The sequence below is a fragment of the Tupaia chinensis genome, unplaced genomic scaffold (genome assembly GCF_000334495.1).
Source record: "Tupaia chinensis unplaced genomic scaffold, TupChi_1.0 Scaffold000359_1, whole genome shotgun sequence".
Classification (NCBI taxonomy): Eukaryota; Metazoa; Chordata; class Mammalia; order Scandentia; family Tupaiidae; genus Tupaia; species Tupaia belangeri.
This window is the reverse complement of record NW_006159855.1, coordinates 2773687-2794696: the sequence shown is the minus strand read 5'-3', so window position 1 is coordinate 2794696 and position 21010 is coordinate 2773687. Positions and strand designations below refer to the sequence as shown.

Sequence of the window (21010 nt, the reverse complement as noted above, 5' to 3'; positions counted from 1 at the left end):
TGTGAGACCATGGATATCAAGCCCTTGGGTCTCAGTTTCTACATCCCGATTCGATAAAATAAGCACTAACATCTCCTCCTGCTCCAAAATTCTATGCTACTCAGAGAGTGGAACTCTGCAGCCAGGCTGGCCTGAGGGCAGGGGAAGGTTACGGTTGGGGAGGGGTGGAGCAGGCCCGAGAGCAGCTATGACCTCAAGTTTCTTTGCAAAATCTACCAACACATAGGCACATACGACACCACTAGGCACTCTGAGGCACTTGCTAGCTCATGCTCTGCCTGCTAATCCTTTCCTTTTTGTCCATGAAGTACCTTCTTCTGGCACATGGCATTGTGTACCTGTCTCTAGTAATCTTAATATTCCAATCCTGATCCCTTTTCTCTGCCTTGAGCATATATATACTTCTATAAATGGACTGATCCAGTCTCTCCTTGGCCCATGGTAAAGGAAATGTTAAAGAATAGCAGGATGGGGGCTGGCAGTTGGCATAGTGATAGAGGTGCCAGACTCCCACATGGTCAACTGCGGTTTGAGACCTGGACCTGGTGGCTTGCTTTCTCACTTTCCCTTTCTCTATTTCTGGTCGAATTAAAATAATAATAATAATAAATAAAAAATAAATTAAAAAAAAAAGAATAGGACACCTGTAAAAGAAACTGAGAATGACAGAGGGCTCTGGCTTTAGTTTTCTTCTGTCAACCTGACAGAATTTTACTAATGTTTTTGTTTTCTTGCTCTATAAAGAACTAGGGTTTCACTCATCTCACTTACAAAAATCTGTTTATAAAGAACAAACTATAAAATGCTTTTTGCAAAGAAGAAAAAGTCACCTACCAGAGAGAAATGATGTAAATTGGGTATGTGCATATATTAAATTTTTTTTCTTCAAAAACAAAGCAGATAATCCAGTATACATGGTTTTGCATTTTGCTTTCTCAATTTACTAATATTGTGGGGCCTCAACCCTCAGGATGAGCCTCCAACCACTAACCTGACTCCTTACTGGATATCCATGCAGATTCTCAAGTCTGTATGAGGAGAGTCACCACACTCCCACACCCCATCCCATTTCAGCAGAGGTCAGTTATGGCTAGAGGACAGCCCCACAGACAAAGCCCTCCTGCCACACTGCCCTTTGTGGGCTACAGGGCTTTCCAGAAGTGACAGAATTACCTGAGTTTCAATTGTGATCGCACCTCTCCAAACTCCAGCTGGAGCAGTTCATTGTAACAGGCCATGATGTTGGGGTTTTCTATATACCTCTATGAACAGAAAGGGAAAGTGTGTGGATAAACAAACGTGCATCTTTAAATCACTATATATACCAATAGAAGTCTTTTAAAACAATTTTTCAATTTAGTCACTGAAAATCTAAAAAAATAAACCCTATAATCATTAATGAACAGGAGATGACAGAAAATTTTATGGGTACCAAATTCACTTAAAAAAAAAAAAAGGTTTAGGAATGCTTTTTATTTATTTTTATTTTTTCTGGAGAGGTTTTTGCTATAGGTGTGTGCACTCACCAGAGAGAGACAGAGAGACAGAAAGTGAGAAATCACCCCCCAGAGGGGATGGCCACGCCGTAATCCCTTCTCCTCCATTCTCCTCTCGGGATCTTGGGCACACACGCACACGGGCTCGGCATGAGTTTAAGTCATCGGGTCCGGGATGCAAACCGTAGTTGACTACATGGGAGTCCAGCGACATATTCATTACACTAACTGCTGGTCCCAGGAATGCTTTTCTAAGGCTGGACAGTGACACGGTGGTATTACAACATTCTGCAAGGCTGACTCACATGGAAAGGTTCTGAGCTCATGTCCAGATACCTACCTAAACACACTAGGAGCACGTGTGTCCATGACCCAGGGCTGGATGAAGCTGGTAGTGGATCATGGTGTGAAAATTTTTTTCTCCTTAAAGTCACACAAACTTATGACTTACATTTACTCTTTTTAAAAATAATTCTTTATTTATTTTTTTTATTCATTCACTTATTTTAATTTGACCAGAGACACACACAGAGAGAGGTAAAGTGAGAAACCGAGCCCCAGGTCTGGGACTTGAACTGTGGTCAGCCATGTGGGAGTGTCCAGTCCCTTAACCACATGCCACCTGCTGGTCCTGACTTACATTCACCCTTAGACTTCTATTTGCACCTGGACAAGAGGAAACCTGCACTCGGGCAACATGTTCCTAAGCTAACCTCCGACAGTGGCTCACCAAGGACAATGAGAGGCGCCGGCAGGAGCCTTAGATTTGCCCAGGGTCTCTTACTGCTGTGGACATTGGCTAACGGCCTTTACAAAGTGGAAACATCCCACAACAAAGCAAATCACACAGTTCTAAATGATGTATTTTAGGGACCAGCAGTTAGCGTAATGGCTATGTCATCGGACTCCCATGTAGTTGACTGCGGTTCGAGTCCCGAACCCAGTGGCTTAAACTCATGCTGGATCCGTGTGCATGCATGCCCAAGATCCCGAGAGGAGAATGCAGGAGAAGGGACTGCGGTGTGGCCATCTCCCCAGGGGGTGATTTCTCACTTTCTGTCTCTCTGTCTGTCTGGCGAGCACACACGCCCTATAGCAAAAACCTCTCCAAAAAAAAAAAAAAAAAGATGTATTTTAGAATGACATCTCAGAAGTCGCTGTGTTCTGTCATGCAGTTCCATTCAGATGTATGGAGATTTGTGAACACTTACTCCCATTTCTTGAAGAGCTCTTTCCTTCCCCCTGCACAGGAAATGGGTAATATTCTAGCTAACTGAGGAGGAAGCTGAGGCCTAGGAGGCAGGGCCCCTGTAGGCCACTACCTATAAGCCCCAGTCACACAATAACCTCGCACATGGGACCCTTCGAGGAGTTCCTCTACTGCCTCACTGAAGGAAGATGTCCCCTTCTGAACAGCCATCAGGATCTTGTCTGGGTGTCAAGCAACCTAAAACTCCAACCCCAGCTTCAAGCCTTTAAAACTGCTTATGGGGTTTGGACAGTGGCTTAGCAGTAAAACGCAGTGCTTTGGGAAGCCGACCTACATGGTAGGGTTCTGTGTTCACATCCTCCCTGGGTGCAACAAACACACGGATGCCTATGATCTGGGGCTGGCTGAAGCTGAGAGTGGGCCACAGTGTCAGGGCTCTGCTGGAGGTGCCCTCTCTCTCCCTCACCAAAGAAATATGTAAGTACAATTTTTTTTTTACGAGGTTTTTGCTGGAGGGTGCGTGTGCTCACCAGAAAGACAGAAAGCGAGAAATCGCCCGCTGGGGGGATGGCCACACCGGAATCCCTTCTCCTCCATTCTTCTCTCGGGATCTTGGGCACACACACACGCACATGTGCCCGGCTTGAGTTTAAACGACCAGGTCCGGGACTCAAACTGGGGTCGACTACATGAGAGTTCAGAGACATAGCCGTTACACTAACTGCTGGTCCCATGAGTACAATTTTTAATGGCCAGCAGGTGGCATGGTGGTTACTACACTGGATTCCCACGTGGCTGACCACAGTTTGAATCCCAGAACCCGGCAGCTTGAAAAACACTGGGTGAATGCACGTACACACCCCAAATTCAGAGAATGGAATGCAGGGTGGTCATCCCCCTTGGGTGGCGATATCTGTTCCTCTCTGGTAAGCGCACACATCCCATGGCAAAAAGGCGGCGGCGGCCAGCCCCATAACCTAGTGGTTAAAGGAGTTAGAGTCCCTGTGGCCAACTGTGGTTAGAATCCTGGCCCCAAGTAGCTTGGAAAACATGCCCTGTATGTGTGTACGCACATGTATGTATGCACCCAAAATCCTGACAAGATGGAGAAACAGAGAAGGGACTGTGGCATGACTCTGTCCCATTAGGAGGTGCTTTCTTTCCCTCATCCTCTGTGGCAAGCACATGCACCCTCTAGCAATTAAAGAAAAAAAAGCTATGCAATCTTAAATGAAGCCTGCAGGTCAGAACACAGCCCTTCTCACCCAGGGGCAGCATGCCTGCCAGCTCCGACGGACTAAAACGGGAGGGAAGTACTGGACCTGCTGCTCACATCACTCACTCCCCTTCTGACTGGGCAGGACCAGGGAGGAGAGATTCCTGGGCACAGTGCTTGTGCCACTGCAGTGCACCAGGGCTGGAGGCCTGGAGACAGACAGGAGTCCCAGATGCTCTGCAGGTGAGATCCTGGTATACGCAGCCTGTGTATTTATCCAGTTCAACAAACGGACTCCCACATACGCAACAGATTTTAACTGGGCATACGTGTTATACTGGGTTGTCGGAAAAGTCATGACTCATTTTTGCATAGAAAGAAACATCATGACTTTTCCAATGACCCATTATATCCTCCCATTTTTTTACTCCAAAGGTAGAAATCAAGGTTAAAAACAAAACAAAACAAACTAGCACACAGGCCAGCAGGTGGTATGGTGGTTAAGGTGCTGGGCTCCCACATGACTGACCACAGTTTGAGTCCTGGATTTAGTAGTTTGAAAATCTGGGTGGGCAATTGTGCATGTGAGCCCAAAATCTCAGGAGAATGGAGAAGGGATTGTGGTATGGCTATCCCCCCGCCCGCCCCGGGGGTGATTTCTCACTTTTCTTCTCACTGTCTCTCTCTGGTAAGTGCACATGCCCTATGGAAACAACAAAAACACTACTGGATTGTCAGAAAAGTCATGACATAATTTGGTACAGAAAAACAGAAAAAACGTGATGACTCTCTGACAACCTGACAGCATACATGACAAAACAGCACCCTCTCCCGCTGCCTGGCCCCCTCACCTCTGCTTTGCGGTCTCACACTGTTCAGTGCGGCCTGACACTTATCTGTCCTGCTACTCTCCAACTGTCATTTCTGTCCCAAAGACCCCACTGGGCAATGGAGGGTGGAGAATCAAGTCATGACTCATTTTTGCACAGAATAACACATCATGACTGTTCCCATGACCCCCCAGGAGCAGGCTGCTACTCCCTCTGCTTAAACAGAAGCTAGTTTAAGCTTTCTCCCCAACCCCATCCCACCAGAGGGGCCGGACAACAACCTTGGAGACTCCATGAGCTGGCTCAGCCTTCTCATCTCCAAAGCACATGGCACTCACGGCGAGGGTCTGCCCTCATCTTGCTAGGCTTCATTCAGTGGCTCTCGACTCTTGGTTGCGTATTAGAATTACCTGCACTTGGGGCCAGCAGGTGGCATGATGGTTAAGACACTGAACTCTCACATGGCCAACCATGGTTCAAGTCCTGGACCTGAAGGCTTGCTTTCTCACTTTCCCTTAACAAGAAATAAAATTAAATGGGACCAGCAGTTAGCGTAACGGCTATGTCGCTGGACCGCGGTTTGGGTCCCAGACTCAGTGGCTTAAACTCACGCTGGGTGCATGTGCGCACATGCCTAAGATCCCAAGAGAATAGAGGAGAAGGGATTGTGGTGTGCCCATCCCCCTTGGGGGAGGGGGGTGATCTCTCGCTTTCTCTCTGTCTTTCTGTTGAGCGCAAGAACCCTATAGCAAAATTCTCTCAAAAGAAAAAAAAAATTAAATAAATAAATATATTTTTAAAAATGACCTGTGGAACCAGCATATGGTGTAATGGTTATGTTGCTAGACTCCCACGTAGTCGACTATGGTTCAAGTCCTAGACCCAGCAGCTTAAAACTCGTGCTGGGCATGTGTGTGCATGTGCCCAAGATCCCAAGAGGAGAATGGAGAAGAGACTGCGGTGTGGCCATCCCCTGGGGGGTGATTTCATTTCTCACTTATGTCTCTCTGGTGAGCACATACACCCTATAGCAAAAAATCTCTTATGCAAATAGAAGGCTTAACCACCTCAGGTGGCGAGCCAAATAACCCAAGACTAGGAGAATAAACTGTCCTCCAATTTCACCAGAAAGTAGCAGGCTTTGCGGCCGTCGGTAAAAGGAAGAGTCGGTTTTGCAGCCTCAGAGGAACAACACAAAGATCTCCAAAGTCACTGGGGAGTCTTCCCTCGGTGTGGAGAGGGCAGCCTAGGGATGGACAAGCCATCCAGCCCAGGTGACCTACAACTCCCAGCCTGGGCTCCTTGCTTACAGGCGCCCTCACCTTCCCATGGGCCGGGTAGGCAGGTCCCAGGATTGTGAAGGTCAGAGAGGAGGGATGGCTGCTGATCTCTGTGTGTGTTGTACAGGGTTGTTGAAAAAGGAAGAAATACAAAAAAGTCACAAGAACTACTTAGTAACAGCATAATGTGTACTTTTATATAAAGCTGTGTATGTAAGATAACAAGTTTACCTCATCTGGTATTTGAGTTCTTTGGGCCTGCATTTACTTGTTACCTCTTTCTTCCTTTATTATTAAGCTCCTGTACCACTGCAAGTGTCTGATAACCATCATGTAATCGCACAATCTAACAGCCTCTCTCTCTTTTTCCTTTTTTTTTTGGAGAGGTTTTTGTTATAGGGCATGTGCACTCACCAGGAATACAGAAAGAGACAGACAGAAAGTGAGAGTTCACCTCCCAGGGGGATGGCCACACCACAATCCCTTCTCCTCCATTCTCCTCTCGGGATCCAGGATACGCATGCACACGCGACCGGCATGAGTTTAAGCTACCGGGTCTGGGACTCGAACTGCAATCAACTCCGTGGGAGTCCAGCGATCCAGCCGTTATGCCAACTGCTGGTTCCTAACCTACTTTTTAAAAGCCTTTATTTAAAATTATTTATTTTATTTATTTTAATTTGACCAGAGAGGGACAGAATGAGAGAGAGACAGACAGAAAGTGAGAAAACAAGCCGCCTAGCCCAGGACTCAAACTGCGGTTGGCTATGTGAGAGTCCAGGGCCCTTAATTACTACACCACTTGCAGGCCCCTCTTAACCTATTTTCTAACATTGTATCTCCATGTTCCATGCTAGTTAATTGCTTCTGACCTACTAAGTTTATCATTTTTCAGTTATGCTTTCCCTTCTTAAAATTCAATTTTATTCTGCTTAAACTTGGCCATGTCACTTCCACAGTTTTCTATTCCTTGCAGCTACTTCCTAGCTCAGCTTGTCTTTTATTTCTTTGCATGGACAGGCACATTTGCTTTGTAACTTGAGTCTAACCATCCTACAACCTGTGGAGCAGGAGGCTCTGTGGCTGCCTTTCTGTCTTTCTCTTCTCTGTTAGTTCTCACCTGCACTGCCTCGTCTCCTGGTGGCGTGGTCAGCTCTGATGGGGTGCTGCTGGCAGCCCTTGTTCAGTTATTTGCAGAGGAAGATTTGCACATGCTGCTGCATGTACCTAAGAGTAGCACCCACTCAGAACCACGTAACAGTAAAGTAAGGCTTGAGGTTTCTTGCCCACTCAGACACAAATGTGGGCTACAAATCTACTCGAGGGTTGGCCTTATTTACGTTCTCTCAATTAAAATTCTCAGGGCCTCATTTGCTGCCAGTTGACCAAAGCCTTCCGTAGCCTTCTGGCTTAGGAGAAACCAACAGCCTGGAGGCGGGAGTGGAGACAAAGGGAGCTGTGTATGGGTTACCTTACTTATGGAATCCTTGAACTGGCGTTCAAAGTTGTGTGTATACATATGAGCATTATGACAATACCTCCTCTGGTATAAATGTTAGAGTTAGCCATTAAAGGAGACTTTATTATGTTTCGATGCCTTAAGCAGGCATAGTTTGAAGAGACTAAGAAAGTGGGTGACAGATTATTAGACTACAAGGTTTGAAAACTAAATCAAACTGTAACAGAGCATGAGGACAATTTTTTCCCCTTTATATTACCTCTAAATGTTTGCTGGATGCCAAACTGAGATAAAGCAGTTTCTCACATGAAATTATACTTGTATAACAAGAAGTAGGCACATACCCTGGTAAAGCCAGCAGCAATGAAGGGCCTTATAGACAACTCTTTATCCATCCTTCAAAAGACACAGCAAAGGGTTAGATGTAATTATCAGTGCTATTCCACATCTTCAGGTATTCTCTAATTTACATAACATTTTGTCATATAATTATTACTTCTAGATCAATCAGATTAAGATACAAATTTAAAGCATAAAGTTGAAAATAATTTTCAATTTCATATTTAGCTTTTTGACAGCATATATTATCACACCTAAAATATAGATATTAACAGAATACAAGAGTATCCATACACATATAGTGTAAAAATTTTAATGAACTAAATTTTCTTTTTTCCTCTCTATTTCCAGTTACCTTTAAAAACAATTCTCTTATATGTCAGCTGTGCTAGCTAGTGGATATAATTAGACAAATTGAGTTCATTGGTAGAACAATTGAATGGGGGGGGGCGGAAGCCATTGAGGGCAATCATGAATGTCAGGAACAATGGAGGAGGAAGATGGGACATGGCAGAGGGTGGGGATGGGGAACCTAGGATGGCAAAACAAAAGGCAAGGTATGCAGGACACAAAAATTGGGAAATCATTTGCTGAGAACATATATGTTGATGTGCTTGATTGAGCCAATGCACAGTGTATTTTGGATGGAAAATTCATATGTGTGTTGTGATGAGAAAAGAAAAAAAAATTATAATAATAAGAAAAGAAAAGAAAAAAGAAAAGAGAATGAAGGTATTATAGTAGAGGTAGGTAAGTAGGGACAAACTCACTCCCTAAGTTCATTTAAATATGTGCTGACAGACATAGAGTGAATGGTGGAGTCAAGAGTTTGACCCTGACAGTATGTGTTCTAACCATTAGATTATATCACTTCCTATGTCAGGTGGATTTTACCCATATTTTACAAATGAAGAAATGGAGGCTAGAAAGGATGAGTATGTTGTATGAGGTTATGATGGTCATCATAAGTTAAATATGAATTATAATCCAAACTTGTGAATTCTGATACCTGTACTTCTTAATTTTAAGTACGCTTTTGCTACTCATTAAAAATTTTGTGAAAGGGACCAGCAGTTAGTGTAATGGCTATGTCACTGGACTCCAAAAAAAAAAAACAATTCTCTTCTCCCCCAAAGTGCAAGTAAAAAATTTTAAGGGAACAGAAACATTTCTCCTATCTACATATTTTTAAAAATACACTAAATAACATTTATTTGAATATTTACACTCCTCCTTACATGTCTTCTCTTATTTTCTTATCTCCCATTTAAGGATGAAATACATGTTGAGTGTCCCATAACTGAAACATTTGGAAGCAGAAGTGTTTCAGATTTTGGATGTCTTTGGATTTGAGAGTATGTACATATATATAAAATGAGATATCTTGGGGATGGGACCCAAGTCTAAACACGAAATTCATTCATATTTCATATACACATCACACACACAGCCTAAAAAGTAATTTTATAAAATGCTTTGACTACAGCCTGTTACATGAGGTCAGGTGTAGAATTTCCACTGATGGTGTCACATCAAGACTCAAAAAGTTCCAGATTTTGGGGTATTTCAGGTTTTAGATGTTCAGATTAGGGATGCTCAACCTGTATTAGGGTCCCCCCATTTATATATAACTCAAATCCTCACAGTTATTTGGAATTACAAGGCCCCAGGAAGACATCCCTGGGAAACATTCACTTTTAAGAATGGAATTTATTCATGGCTTACCTATATCTAAAATGAAAGGAAGTCCCAAGTCACAAAACTTATGCAGAAACTCCCTCTATTAATTTAAGTGGAGAGGCCAAAGACAGAAAGGAAGGAGCAGAGTACAAAGCGTCCTAGCCTGCAAGCCGCTATTCGTGTCTGCCGTAAGCAAGCATTACATTGACGCCTGAATTTCAACATTGAGAAAAAAAGAAAGTTTACCTGCGTACTACACCAACAATAACTGTGTTTTCTGAGAGTTTTGATGATCTGATAGACCTTAAAAAAAAATTAAGAATTTTTAAAAATAATTCTTAGAAGAACACAATTCCTGTCCTCAAATGTTGGAAATCCACTCTGGAGAAGGGGTCTTGAGATCTGCCCTAGTGACTCTGTGGGCCAATTGGTCAAAGCTGGGCTCACCACAAAAGAGAACTTGTTATTATTATTATTCACACATTAAATCACTATACATCATTTAGATTGTGAAGAGACTTTACCCAGAATGATATACGCCTCAGTCCAGCACAGTTGAGACCACCATACACATCCTCATCAACAGATAATAAACCTTATCTGTGTCTCACAAGTGTCTTACCTCTCCATTTCCCCCGCAAATTTCCTACGCTCTTTCCTTTTCCCTCCAACTGGGTATCCACCTGCAGAAAGATGAATCTGAACCTCTATCTGTCACCATTAACAAAAATCAGCTCAAAGTGGATCAAAGATCTAAACCCAAGACTGCAAACTATAAAAACCCCTGGTGGAAAACACTGGGGAAACTCTGGGAGACAATGGGGTAGGCAAAGACTCCTTAAGCAAGACCCCCAAAGCACAGGCAATAATCCCCCAAATAGACAGGTGCGATTACATCAGATTAAGGAGTTTCTGCACAGTAAAGGACACTATAATTAGTGTGAATCAACAATCTTCGGAGTGGAAGAGAATTTTTGTTAACTGTGCCTCAGATAAGGGACTGATAACCAGAGTACACAGGGAACTCAAGCAGCTTACCCAGAAGAAAATGATTAACCCAATTAAAAGATGGAAAAATGAGCTGAATACACAACTTTCTAAGGAAGACACATGGACAGTCAAAAAGGATATGAAAAAATGCTCACCACCCCTTTTAAAACTTGATTTCTTTTGCGGGAAGCTCCTCTCCCTAGCAAAGGCTGGAGAGAGGCTGGTGGGCACTTCGTAGAGTGCACATCCAACCTTCTGTGCTTGTCCAAAACCACATGTTACACAATCCAGTTCCCATTCTTTATTTTAAAATTGTGTAAAACTGTTATTTACGTGTTGAGAGCACTCTGACCATAGTGCTGTGGACTTCGGTATGTGTGAGTTTCTGAGCTCTGTGCAACATGACTTTTTTTCATTTAAATATTTTAACTCCTCTAGTCCACATGCTTGTAAAGTTAAGAACTTTGCTCTACTAATATTTGGCCTAGAAAATGTTCTTGTATACAGCTCAATAATTTGCTAAATGAATTAACCCTATATGTTTAGAAAGTCCCCAAACCACAATAGTACCTCTTCTTCCCTTAAAAAGTAGAGCATAATTTTTTTTTTTTTGGAGAGGTTTTTACTATAGGGCGCGTGCGCTCGCTAGAGACACAGAAAGCAAGTAATCATCCCCCAGGGGGATGGCCATGCCACAATCCCTTCTCCTCCATTCTCCTCTCAGATCTTGGGCATGCACGCACATGCACCCAGCGTGAATTTAAGCCACTGAGTCTGGGACTTGAACTGCGGTCAACTACATGGGAGTCCAGCGATATAGCCATTACGCCAACTGCTGGTCGCTAGCAGAGCAGAATTTTATGTTATGCATACTTTAACACAATTTTAAAAAGTGGAACATAATTAATACAATTTAACTTTTCTTTTACAATAGATGATGATTTAGCAGAGTCAACTTTATGAATACAAATGTCCACTATCTGGCACAGACTTGTGGCCAGACTTGGGCTGGGATCAAACTGAGAAAAAAGCCAAGTTTTCCCCAGCATCTTGCCCCTCCTCACCTTTTCAATCAGTTAGTCCTTGGTCCTCCTTAGAGACCTCTCTTGCCTTTCAGAATTATATTTAGATACTTAAGCACCACATAATGTAGGTATTTTCTTCCCTTCCTGAGTGCTAGCCATCGAATACTGAGAACAGAAGGGATCTTGGAAACCAAGTCTTCCAAGTAAACATCCCCAGAGAAGCCAGTTACCCAGCGTCGAGCAGCTGGTCAGAGGAAGAGCAGCGCCCAGGACAGAGGCCTCCCTCCACCTTGGTGCGCAGCCTCTCTCTCTCTCCTGAGCTGTAATTCCTCATGGATGTGCCAGGTGGCTGGCCAGATGATGTGTCTGAGTTACAGTGATAATGGCTTGCTGTTGGGTTGAACAGCTAGAAAGAGGCAAGGAACACAGAACAGACAGCACTTTCAGTGCTAAATCCAGACCAGAGAGGAAGCTGTGTTAGAGGCAATCGCACCAAAGCTATCTTGTCTATCAGATATGTGGGTTTTCGCCACCAAGAAAACAAGTGCATGCTGAAATCAACAAGTACCCCACGAACAATCCTATGATGCGATGTCACTGGCTTTTGTACCTCCCTTTCTACTCCTGGCTATATTTGTCTTAAATCTTTCTGTCTCTTAAAAGTTGAGATTTTAAGGTCAACACCATAGTGCAGTGGTTAAGTACTGCACACAGAAAGTTAGATTCCACATGGCTGACCATGGTTCAAATCCTGGTCCTGGAGGTTTGAAAAACATGCCAGGTGCATGTGCATACATGCCCTAGGACCCTGAGGGGATGGAGAAGTGGAGGAAAAAGGACTGCAGCATTGATCACATCCCACTGGACGTTGCTTTCTCCCCTCTTTCTCAGCAGATGCATATGCTCACTGGGAATAATAAAAAGTCACAATTGTAAATGTTCTTAAAATTACTATGTTATAAAGTTTTATATTAAAATTATTATTTGTCTTCCTGCAAATAAAGTTTTCTATTACATAAAATCAGTATTTTACTTTGCCTTGCTTCCAACAGCAACAAATAACTTCCTTTAAAAAGCACTTTGCAGACACGCTTCTGTGGTGCATTCAGTAGAGTACTGAACTGTATTGCTGAAAGCCACATGGCTGACTGTGGGTTCAGATCCCAAGCCAGTAACCCACAAGACGGCACGCAGTGTGTGTGCATGTCTAAGATCCTGCCTAGCCAGAAGGCTGGGGGGAGGGGACTGCAGGGTGACAATGCCCCGCTGGAGGTGATCCTCTATTGTGCATACACACATGCTCTCTATCACAAATAAAATAAATAAGCTAAAGAAGCACTTTGTGGGTTTTTTTTTTTTTTTTGAGAGATTTTCGCTATAGGGCGCGTGCGCTCACCAGACAGACAGAGACAGAGAGACAAAAAGCGAGAAATCACCCCCCAGGAGGGATGGTCACGCCGCAATCCCTTCTCCTCCATTCTCTTCTCAGGATCTTGGGCACGCACGCACGCACGCACACGCGCCCGGCATGAGTTTTAAGCCACCGGGTCCGGGACGCGAACCACGGTCGACTACGTGGGAGTCCAGCGACATAGCCATTACGCTAATTGCTGGTTCCCTAAAGAAGCACTTTGGAGTCAGATGATGGTTCTCTGCAAGGCTGACCCACATGGAAAGACTCCAAGATTGTAACCAAAGGCCTCCCTCAGTGTGCTGGGTACATATGTACCTATGATCTGGGGTTGGCTGAAGGCTGGGGGTGGATAACACTTTGTTGGGGGTGCTCTCTCTCACTCATGGAAGTAAAGAAAAAAAAAACAAAAAAAACAAAAGACTTTTCTGGCCTAGCCATGGTGTTACTGCTATTAAGATGCTATACTCCATAGCCTGGGACCACATGGGAGAGCTGGGTTCTATGCCTGACCCAACCTAAAAGCCAGGCACGATGGCACGCACATGTAAGCCCAGCTATTTAGAAGGTTAAGACAGGAAGGAACTCAAGGTGGGCCTGGGCAACACTGAAATTTCCTATTTAAAAAAGAGCCCAGCATGGTGATGTGTACTTGTGGTCTCACCTGGGAGGCTGAAGCAGGAGGACTGTGGGAGGCTCTATCTTTAAAAAGAAGGGAAAAAAAGGCACTTTTCTTAGACTTATGTCTGCTACACAAAATTCTCTCATGATATTGGTATTCTGCAAGTATAATAAACTATCATCTAACATTAGAAGACAACTTTCAAATTTTTTATAACCTTAAAACAATCAGGAAAAGTATAATTCTTATTTAATGTTATATAATATGCAGGTGATACTGGTTACTTACCAAGTTTCATCTTAACCCTTACTGGTTCTCATTCTGATGCTCTCTGTTTTAATCGGAGCAAAGCAAGACAAACAAAAGAGCTCAAGATCAGTCCTGATGCCGATTTTGTGCAGAAGGCAATTTAAAAGACAAACTGCAGCCAGCTCTGTGGCCCAGCAGTAGGTCCTGCTTCAGGGTAACTGCATCCCACCAGGTCCACACCCTGGGCCCACTCGGCCTGAAATACTCTGGGTACCTATGCGGTGGGCTGGAGGAAGGAGACTGCAGTGTGACCAGACCCTGTGGGGGGTACTCAGCTCTCACTCTCCCCCTCACTTTCTCTCTCAGTATCTTTTGTGCACATGCTCTATTACAGATGAAGATAAAAGTATTTCCTAAGTTAAAAAAAAAAAAAAAAAAAAAAAGGACTGAATTCAACTCAGTGTATTTCCAGGTTGCATTTACTGTTGCAAAGCCCAGTGAGACCACCTGGGCTGAGTCCTGGGCATACCTGCACAGTGCTTCTGCATCCAGCTGCCGGGGATTTCTGTGGTCAATGATGATGATGTCATGGTGTTTGTCCAGGAAACAGGCAAGGACAGCCTGAGCCTTCTTGGTGACTGTACACTTAAACCCTGCTTTTTCACATGCCCTCCAGAATCCACTACACTGGTTATCTTCTTTGGTAAACACTAAAAGTACCTGAATCAAAAAAGCACACATACTTTTTTACAAAAATACATTGCTACCATTGTCCTTTCTTAACGAACCACAAAAAACTTCCAAGAGTTTTCCAAGCTAGAACACAGATGTGACCATAATGATCTTTAGCTATAAATCCTTCTTTTATACCTAATTCAGAAACATTACCACTCAACTCCCCTAAATTAGAGCTATTTTCTATCTGGCCAGAGTCTGGAAATCCAGGTGCATAAATCATATCCTTGTTTTGCTAATAAATCCACTGGCAGATCTCAACAGGCTTGATAAAGCATTTTATCTGAAAATGAGTTAATTAAAACATGTACTTCTTTTGGCTAACAGAATGTTAACTGAGTAAGTTTTCAGATGGCAAATGCTAATATTTCAATTGAACTACTAGAACTTTTTATTTAACTCATGTATATAAATGCTTTGACTCAAGATTTAACGTAATTCCTCCAAGTTAAAAAAAAATTACTCTGCTTTTAGTAAGAGGAGAGACAAAGTAAATCAAGATATTGCACTTCAAAACCTTCCAGTTAGTGACACAGGAAGGGCACCAGGTACAGGAGGCAGTATCTGAGCCTCTGCCCAGACAGTGGTCAGCTGTCCTGGTACCTGGGCAGGATCGGGCAAGGCCTGGAGCTCATCTTTCTTTCAGAGAGCCAGGTCCCCCACCACTGTGGTTCAGAAGCCCACTGCTCCATCCCTTCAGAACCAGGAACAACAGTGGGAGGCTGGAGACAGCCTGCAAGACACCAGAAACCTCTTCCTCAATGCTCACCTCCTCTATTTTTACTCAACTGCACAAATGCCTTCGATGCACAGAAAGAACAGTCCTTGTGTCTGTCAGCCCCATTCACATTTTCCCAGCTTAACAGTGAACATGTGTGTGTGTGCAGGAAACCCCAAATAACTCAGCTAAGTTTCAGTGGGTTATTTCTGTCTCATGTTATAGGTTAGACAGATTACACAGACTCTTTCTGATACAGCTGATTCAGCAACGCTGAGAGGGCTGTTTTTATTTTTAATATTGGGAAATTTCCAACCTATTGAAAAGATGTAATGACAGCGGATGCTGGGATAGCTTTCCTCTAGATTCATCAATTTGGCCACCCTTGCTTTGTTTTCTCTCTGTACACACACATCCATGTACACAAAATTGTACACACTTTTTCTTTACTGCTGATCCAATTTCGAGTAAATTGTTAATCTTCATTTCTAAATACCTCACTATGTATTTCTAAAAAAGGGCATTCTCTTAATATAGCTACAGTACTCTTGTCAAGTTTGGGAAATTTACCATTGATCCAATACTATTACTTAAAAGAGAAAACTATTTCTAATGTATATCTTTAGGCTTTCTCCCTCCTCTCTTTTAAAGAAAATCAACATGTTAAAGTTATAGTATGGTTCAGGGCTGGCAGGTGGTGTGGTGGCTGGGGCACTGGATTCCCACATAGCCGATCGTGGTTCAAGTCCTGGACCTGGTGGCTTGCTTTCTCACTTTCTCTCTCTCTGGTCAAATTAAAAAATAAATAAAGTTAAATCATTATTTTAAGAAAATTTTAGCATATCTCATTATTACCTGAAGTTGATCTTGATGAAATCTCATGGGGCCAAATTGCACATCAGCTATTGATACCTGTAAGAAAAACATTTGCTTTAAAATGACAAGGAGAGAAACTCTGCACATTTTTTCTCCTTAATCAGTAACACAGACAAAAGTGAAATTTATATCTAGAAAAAAAATACATAAACAGAGAAATGATTTTGAGGACTCTCGAATATGTCTTTATATTCCTCAAGAAAAGTGAGAAGCAGAAAAGGAGAAATGAAAGTTATCCGATCCCTGGTTTTGCCTTATACTAGTCATATGCAACTTTAAGTGAATTACTCACCCTCAGCCTCAATTTCTTATTTGTTACAAAGATCAAATGGGAATGCAATTTTAAAAAAGAAAAAAGCCCCCAAACAGTACAGAAAAAATAAACCCTCGCTTCTTCCACATCTATTTCCAATAGAGGATGAAATACTCATCCAAAATGGCGCATGAATAACGCAACCCAGCAGTCAAACCACAGGTGTCAGGGCCAAGGAAACCTCGTGGGGAAATAGTGGACACTTCATTTTATGGAAAAGCCCACTAGCGCTTATCAGTAAGTGCTTATTCATTTGTGAACTTGATGCTGAAATACACACAGATAAACACAATGCCATAATCAAACCCTGAGAGTAACAATAACCACAGCACCAGTACAGGGCTTAACATGTTCTGGTCACCGTGACAAGGGCAAACAGATGTTATCACAGATGTTATCTGCTTCACGACAAATCCTCACAGCAGTGAGGTGAGGCTATGCGATTAGGAAAGTGAAGTACCCACGTGTATATCTAACTGTGCGGCACCCATGTCTACTCACTACGGACCACTGGATCAGTATGTGTGGGTTTTTAAAAAATATTTTTGTAATTTTTCTATAGGGCAAGTGCACTCATCAGAGACAGAGAGAGAGAAAGGGAGAAAGAAAGCAAGCCTCCAGGTCCAGGAATCAAACCATAGTTGGCCATATGGGAGTCCAGTGCCTTAACCACCATGACACCTGCAGGCTCCCTGGCTCAGTTTTTACTTGCTTTACCATGATCTTGCCTCTCAGAAGGCATAAGAAGAATGACGATCCCAACTGTTCTAGACATAAGACTGAAGAGAAAGATTCTTTGTTTAAGAGGGAGGGTGAGGAGAACAGCCCATGGCAACCACTTCTCCCCTTGAGCTCTGTAACTGTAAGTAAGCCTCATATTGGGAAATGTGGTTGGATACCAAAGCTGGAATTTCTGAAAGAGAAGATGGTCTGAGAGTGTCCTAAAGGAGAGATTTAGGGGCCAGCATTTGGCATGGTGGTTAAGGTGCTGAACTCTCAGAGTTTGAATCCTGGCCCTGCGGTTTGAAAATTCTCAGGTGCATGTGCAGGAATACATGGTGAAGAGATAGAAACTAAGAAGGCAAAGAAAAGGCTGAATGGAGGAGAAGGGACCGCAGTGTGGACATCAGCGCTGGAGAGTGATTTCTCACTTTCCCTGTCTTGCGCACACATCCTATGGGAAAAAAACAATCTTAAAAAAAGAAAGATTTGGGGGGCAATGGCAGAACAGAAGCAGTAGGGATCTGTCTCCCCACCTACCCAATACTGCACAAACAGAATACGTGAAACAACTATTTGGGGCACTCTGGAGTCGGGCTCACACAGTGAACTGTGATTAATTTCTGTGATAAATTAAAGCAATTTCTGCTCTTAGTGTAAAGCAACTGTCTGCCCTTAGCCCAGGTTCATGATAGGAAGCTGTGCCTGTGCTCCTGGAACAACTAAGCACATCGCTTGTGGGAATCAGGGTGGGTAAAAACCCCTGTCCATTGGGGTGGTGGTTAAGGGTGCTGGACTCCCACATGGCTGACTGTGGTTTGAGTCCCGGACTTGGCAGCTTGCTTTCTCTTCTCTCTCTCTCGTCAAATTTTAATTAATTAATTTAGTTAAATAAAATAAGTCTTTAAAACAAAACAAAAATCCCTGTCACCAACTCTTAGAGCTCTGTGCTCAGACCACTGACTATCGCTTGTGATCACAGAGATGTAGACGAAGAGGCAGGCAGCTCTTGCTGTTGTTAATAACCCTAAAAATTATATCTTTCTTTGTATGTTGGGTGCCCCAAAACATGCACTAATAATTTTTTTAAATGCATTAGTTTTCTAAGTTATTGTGTAAGATTGAAAAATCCATCCTAAAATTCATGTCATCTCAAGAGATCCTGAATAGCCAAAAAAGTCTTGAAAAACAACAAAACTGGAAGACTTAGTTTGTTTTCAAAACTTACTACAATGCTATGCTAATCAAAATGACGTGCTACTGGCATAAAGACTGACATATAGACCAATGGAGTAGACCGGAGAGCTTAGAAATAAACAGGTATTTTTACCCCCATGCTCACAGCAACATTATTTGCAACAGCTAAAATATAGAAGCAACCCAAGCAGCCAATGACGGATCAATGGACAGGCACAATGTGGCATATACAATGGAATATAATTCATCCACAAAAAGGAAGGAAATGAGCACGCGCAACAACATGGTTGAACCGTAAGGACAGTGTGCTCAGTGAAATAAACCAGAAACAAAACGAGTCTGTGTGACTCCTGATGTGAGTACTTGAGTAATCAAAATCATGAGCAGTCAAAATCACAGCGAAAGAGAGTAGAAGGGAGGTTGTCAGGAGCTGGGCACAGAGGGGAGAGTCAGTGTGTGATGGGCACGGTTTCAGTTTTATATGCTGGAAACGGGTCTGGAGATGAGTGGTGGTGATGGCTGCACAGAAGTATGAAAGGATTTACTTATTTTATTCATTTATGTTCTTTTGAGAGGTTTTTGGTATAGGGTGTGTGTGCTTGCCAGAAAGATCAACAGGAGGGATGCTGCTACTGGACAAGGAAAAGAAGTGATTGGAGAGCTCTTGGGTCCTTTATATAAACTGGAGTCTTTAGACTCTGACGGGAGAAACTAATGAAATTCGCTATGAATCATCAAGTAGATAAGAAAACAAAGACTAAACAGAAAGAAAAGTATTTATGAATATTACAAAAACCTATGATATACTAGGTCACAATATGTATGGCTAAAAGCAAAACCTATACAGTTTATATTTTTTTGGAAGAGATTTTTGCAGTAGAGCGTATATACTCCCCAGACAGAGAAAGAGAAAGCAAGAAATCACACCCCCACCCTGGGAGGATGGCCACACTGCAATCCCTTTTCCTCCATTCTCCTCTCAGGATTTTGGGCACACATACATGTGCCCAATGTGAGTTCCAAGCCACCAGGTCTGAGACTCAAACCACAGCTGACGTGGGAATCCAGTAACATAACCATTACGCCATCTGCTGGTCCCAGTTTGTATTCTTTAACCCTAATGTAATCAAAACAAAAATTAAAAACGCAAGTTTAAACAACAACAAATGCCCCTTCCCTAGAACATTTAAAAATAACTCACATAATTACTAAATCAAAGAGGAAAATGCAAACTACACCTACATATTACTTGGAAAATAATAAAAGCCTTATATTTTGAAGGCAAAATTCATAGTCTAAAACGTTTTCGCCATGAAGCAAGAATTAAATATACTAAGCTCTCAGATTATTCAGTATGAGAAAGCTGGGCCAGCTCCATGATGCGCCAGTAATGTGCACTCGACAAGAGAAACCAGATCCCATATGGCGACTGCGGTTCAAATCCCCAGCTCGGTTAGCTTGAAACATACCAAGCATGTGCATGAGTGCCTGTGATCCAATGGGCTGGAGGACAGAAAGAAGGGGATCTCAGCATGAGCAGACTGTGTAAAGGTCCTTATCTCTCTCTCTCTGTCTTACGTGCACACATATGTACTCAATCAGCTATCAAAAAAACAAGTTTGAGAAAGTGAATAGTACAAACTTATGGAAACCAGTGGGAGAAAATAAGGTTAAAGGAGTTAATTAACAATTTTTTTAAACGTTAATGACCAGAGTAAAAAAAAAAAAATGCACATACATATGTAGGTACAGTGTTAGTCACATGCTGGGGGCAAGATGAAAATACAGGGAACTAAGGGTAGAAGGCTCATTCCTCTGAAGAATACTGAGTACGAGGTCTGTACCAGAAACTGGCGAAGCTGACTTTTACAGAAAAAGGAAGATAGCATAACTTAATGATCTCAACCCACAGAAATAACCCACCATTAGATTTAAGAAATAAAAGCAGTGGGACCAGCAGATGGTATAATGGCTGTGTTGCTGGACTCCCATGGAGTCAACCGCGGTTCGAGTCCTGGACTGGGTGGCTTAAACTCACACTGGGCACATATGCATGCGTGCCCAAGATCCCGAGAGGAGAATGGAGGAGAAGGGACTGTGGCATGGCCATCCCCCCTGGGGGGTGATCTCTTGCTTCTGTCTGTCTCTCTTTGTCTTTCTCACGAGCGCACACGCCCTATAGCAAAAACCTCTACCCAGCCCCCCCAAAAAAGATACAAAAGCAATATATTAATTTTTCTGAAGAGTTAAGGCTATGAATCTGGCCACAGTATACTTTTAGCAACATCATTTTAAATGTCCATGTTTCAGTAATCCCATTTTACCACTGAACACTTATTTTATTTACTTAACTAGACTGCATTTAACCTTACATCCTGTCTACGGGGTATATCCGGCTCTCAGGACCTCTATGGAGCAGAGTCTCGGCACAGCCGGACAACTACTTACCACTGCCCCCCCAAAATAACCACCACCAGGAAATCTGATGACATTGCTCAGGGAGCGGACGTCAGCAGTAGGCCCTCGCGGAGTAAACAACCGCCCGACTCCAGAGCACAAGGGAAGCGCAACTACGGGAATGCTTGCATGCACCCTTTGTGTATGAAAATCAGAGTAAAACTGACCTGCGGCTTCAGGCCAGCCC

General features: G+C 43.0%; 1 protein-coding gene across 1 annotated transcript in view; it reads right to left on the bottom strand.

Annotated features, from left to right (window-relative positions):
* The window catches only part of PDE8A (phosphodiesterase 8A), a 131826-nt gene that overhangs the window by 43318 nt on the left and 67498 nt on the right, over positions 1–21010 (bottom strand). Inside the window, exons 2-6 of the mRNA XM_014589478.2 lie at positions 16116–16172; positions 14337–14527; positions 9757–9813; positions 7836–7887; positions 1174–1262 (exon numbers count right to left, since the gene is read on the bottom strand). Coding sequence (XP_014444964.1) covers positions 1174–1262; positions 7836–7887; positions 9757–9813; positions 14337–14527; positions 16116–16142 — 416 coding nt within the window. The 5' untranslated portion in view covers positions 16143–16172. The remainder of the gene's footprint in view (positions 1–1173; positions 1263–7835; positions 7888–9756; positions 9814–14336; positions 14528–16115; positions 16173–21010) is intronic.